General features: G+C 49.0%; 3 protein-coding genes across 3 annotated transcripts in view; 2 read left to right on the top strand and 1 right to left on the bottom strand.

Annotated features, from left to right (window-relative positions):
• Positions 1-1,148, top strand: part of FOXG_04393 (uncharacterized protein) — a gene marked incomplete at both ends in the record, with an annotated part of 2,526 nt that extends 1,378 nt beyond the window's left edge. Inside the window, one exon of the mRNA XM_018382396.1 lies at positions 95-1,148. Coding sequence (XP_018239101.1) covers positions 95-1,148 — 1,054 coding nt within the window. The remainder of the gene's footprint in view (positions 1-94) is intronic.
• Positions 1,149-2,182: 1,034 nt separating this feature from the next.
• FOXG_04392 (uncharacterized protein) lies at positions 2,183-2,585 on the bottom strand (the record flags this gene model as incomplete). Its single annotated transcript, XM_018382395.1, has 2 exons — positions 2,183-2,443; positions 2,511-2,585. 2 exons carry the CDS (start codon positions 2,583-2,585, stop codon positions 2,183-2,185), a joined length of 336 nt encoding a protein of 111 aa, XP_018239100.1.
• A 129-nt stretch (positions 2,586-2,714) lies between these two features.
• Positions 2,715-2,872, top strand: part of FOXG_04391 (uncharacterized protein) — a gene marked incomplete at both ends in the record, with an annotated part of 541 nt that continues 383 nt past the window's right edge. Inside the window, one exon of the mRNA XM_018382394.1 lies at positions 2,715-2,872. Coding sequence (XP_018239099.1) covers positions 2,715-2,872 — 158 coding nt within the window.

Here is a 2,872-nt window from a genome sequence, read left to right as displayed (position 1 = left end):
AGACGAACATCGCCGAGCTCTCAGCAGCCAACACCACACTCGAGGCCAAGATTAACTCACTACTATCACACGTCGAATTTCTGGAATCTGACAGCAAGGCGCAATCCGACTCATTCGCCAGCATGGAAGCACGGCTCCAAGAAGCTCTGCGCATTGCAGAGGAGGCCCAGCACAAACTCATCAAGGAGGAGACGGAACGCCGAGTACTTTTCAATAAGTACCAGGAGCTCAAGGGCAACATCCGAGTCATGTGTCGAGTGAGGCCTGCACTTGGCAATGGTGAGGGCGAGGAGGCCAAGATGTCGTTCTCCGATGACAAGACATCTGCTGAAATTGTTTTGGCTGGTCCTGAGGAGAAGAGTAGTCTGGGACAGATCACACGAAAGAACTATCCCTTCGAGTTTGATCGCGTTTTCGTTCCTGGCACTCAGAACCAGGAGATCTTTGGTGAGATCTCTCAGCTTGTCCAGAGTGCCCTTGATGGGTACAATGTTTGCATCTTCTGTTATGGTCAAACTGGATCTGGAAAGACGCATACCATGTCTTCAAACGATGGTATGATTCCTCGTGCCACCCATATGATCTACGACACTATCACCAAGCTCAAGGAGAAGTCTTGGGAGTACACAATGGAGGGTTCATTCGTTGAGGTGTACAATGAGGAGCTCAACGACCTGTTGACGCCAAATGAGCGATCGGCGAAAAGGCTCGAGATTCGGCATGACGAAGCTCGCAAGCAGACAACCATCACAAACTGCAAGTCAGTCCGTCTCGACAGCCCATCAAGTGTGGAGACTATGCTTGAAGAAGCACAGAACAACCGATCAGTGGCTGCAACCAAGGCCAACGAGCGGTCGTCTCGTTCCCACAGTATCTTCATCCTGAAGTTGATCGGAGAGAACTCAGCTACAGGGGAGCGTTGCGAGGGTACGCTCAACCTGGTCGATTTGGCTGGTTCCGAGCGTCTCAAGCACTCACAGGCTGAAGGCGATCGAATGAAGGAGACACAAAACATCAACAAGAGTCTCAGCTGTCTTGGTGATGTTATTGAGGCCCTTGGTCGAGGTTCAGGCCACATTCCATACCGCAACTCCAAGTTGACACACTTGCTGCAGTACAAGTTTGGGGCAGTAACAGCAAGACTCTGATGTTTGTCATGGTGTCACCTCCTGAGCCTGCATCTGAAGGACACATTGACGAGTCTTCGATTTGCAACAAAAGGTATGTATAGTCTTTCCAGGTTTCGCAAACGCAACGCTAACAAGAAATAGCTGCACAACCACTCATATTGGTACAGCCAAGGCTACCAAGAAGGTTCGCGATTCTACATAGGCAGGACCGTTGTATAAACTGTCGATCACGAACAAGGAGATCGGACGTCAATAATGGAGTTGCGTTATTTTGCTGCTTTTGAGTTGGGTCATCAGGATAGCGTCTGGAACAGAGCATCCAGAGCAGGGAGTTGGGGTGCATATATGATTGAGAGCTGTCGCCTTACCTACATTGGTGCATACATGGCCAGCTTATGATGTGTTTGTTAGGCGAGCAGGCTATTAATTGATTTCTGGACATGGGATTGGTAGTGGAAGCTGGTTGAGCTGGCTGTGTCGATACGTGGAGATTGTATATATCAATACAGATATGGTTACGACATGGATTTATGATGATTGCTAACGAGAAGTATAAGTTGTGTTGGTGACGGTGTTGGTGATGATTTCTTGGTGTTGTTTCAGGGCGTTTGTTTGCGCAGCCAACCGTTAACCGCCGATAGATTAGCCAATCAGACGCTACGAATTCTGTACCGTAAACCATCGTTTGAGTTGAGCGCTGTTCTCTTTGATGTTGCACTTTCACATTCGTTCATGATCTCATTTCTTTATTCACCACAGCATATTATTTATAGAGCTAACCAATAGCTTGTCATTTTACCTCGTACCTGAAACGCATGCATTGAACTGGTTGTGAGATCCATGGGCTAGTGCCCTGCTTCATTGTGACTTTCGGTTTCACGGAACGAGTGAGAGAGCAGCCCTCCACGGCGAGGTAGATAAAGGGACTCAGTGGAAGCTGTTTGGCCATTTGGAAGCTCCCATTGTGCGCTTCTGCGTCCATCTATGCTTTACGTCTATGCTTTACGTTCGCTCACGTGGCATCTCAAACTCATCTACGACAACGCTCATGACTATTCCACTCGCTCACAAATCAGTGTAACCTCTTCAGCAACGATATCCGATATGTCCAAAACACCAACAGGTCTAAACGACTCGATCTGGGCCATAAACGGCCGCTCTCGTCTCGCAAACTCAGCTCCTTCAACGCGCTCGTCGTCACAGCCTTTAGCACGCGCATCCTCGCAACCTTCACAACCCCCACCATCCTCAGCCCCTCCAAGAAACCCAGTTTCAATATCAACATCGACAACGCGCTTGAACCCAACACAGGCCTTTCACCGCTTTGAACAAGCCTGTCAGCGTCTACGGTGGAAGTACCTCGATTTACAGACTTCGTACCACCGCGCGCTGAATCCAGAGGAATTTGGGTTTTTGGTCGCGGATCCTGAGCGGAATTTTAAAGTTGACTTCCATGAGTTTTACGCATGGATTGAACAAGCGCTTGTTCTTCTCCTGATGGTTTTCGGCATATCAGTATCGCGCGGCAATTCGTTCAAGACGGGAAATCACACGTATCACGAGAATGTGCTCATTGAGTTAGAAATGCCAGATTGTCCGGTCCACGAGGCGCTAGGCAGAGGGGAAGTGAACCAAGCTCTTCGTAAGGCGAAAGAGCTTCGGAATCGTTGGAAGGATGTTGCTGATGGCAAGGAAACGCCGCCGTTAAAGATGTATGATCTGACGTGGCTTGTAGGACAGAT

This window comes from Fusarium oxysporum, chromosome 4 (assembly GCF_000149955.1).
Source record: "Fusarium oxysporum f. sp. lycopersici 4287 chromosome 4, whole genome shotgun sequence".
NCBI lineage: Eukaryota > Fungi > Ascomycota > Sordariomycetes > Hypocreales > Nectriaceae > Fusarium > Fusarium oxysporum.
This window is presented reverse-complemented; position numbering and strand designations above follow the sequence as displayed.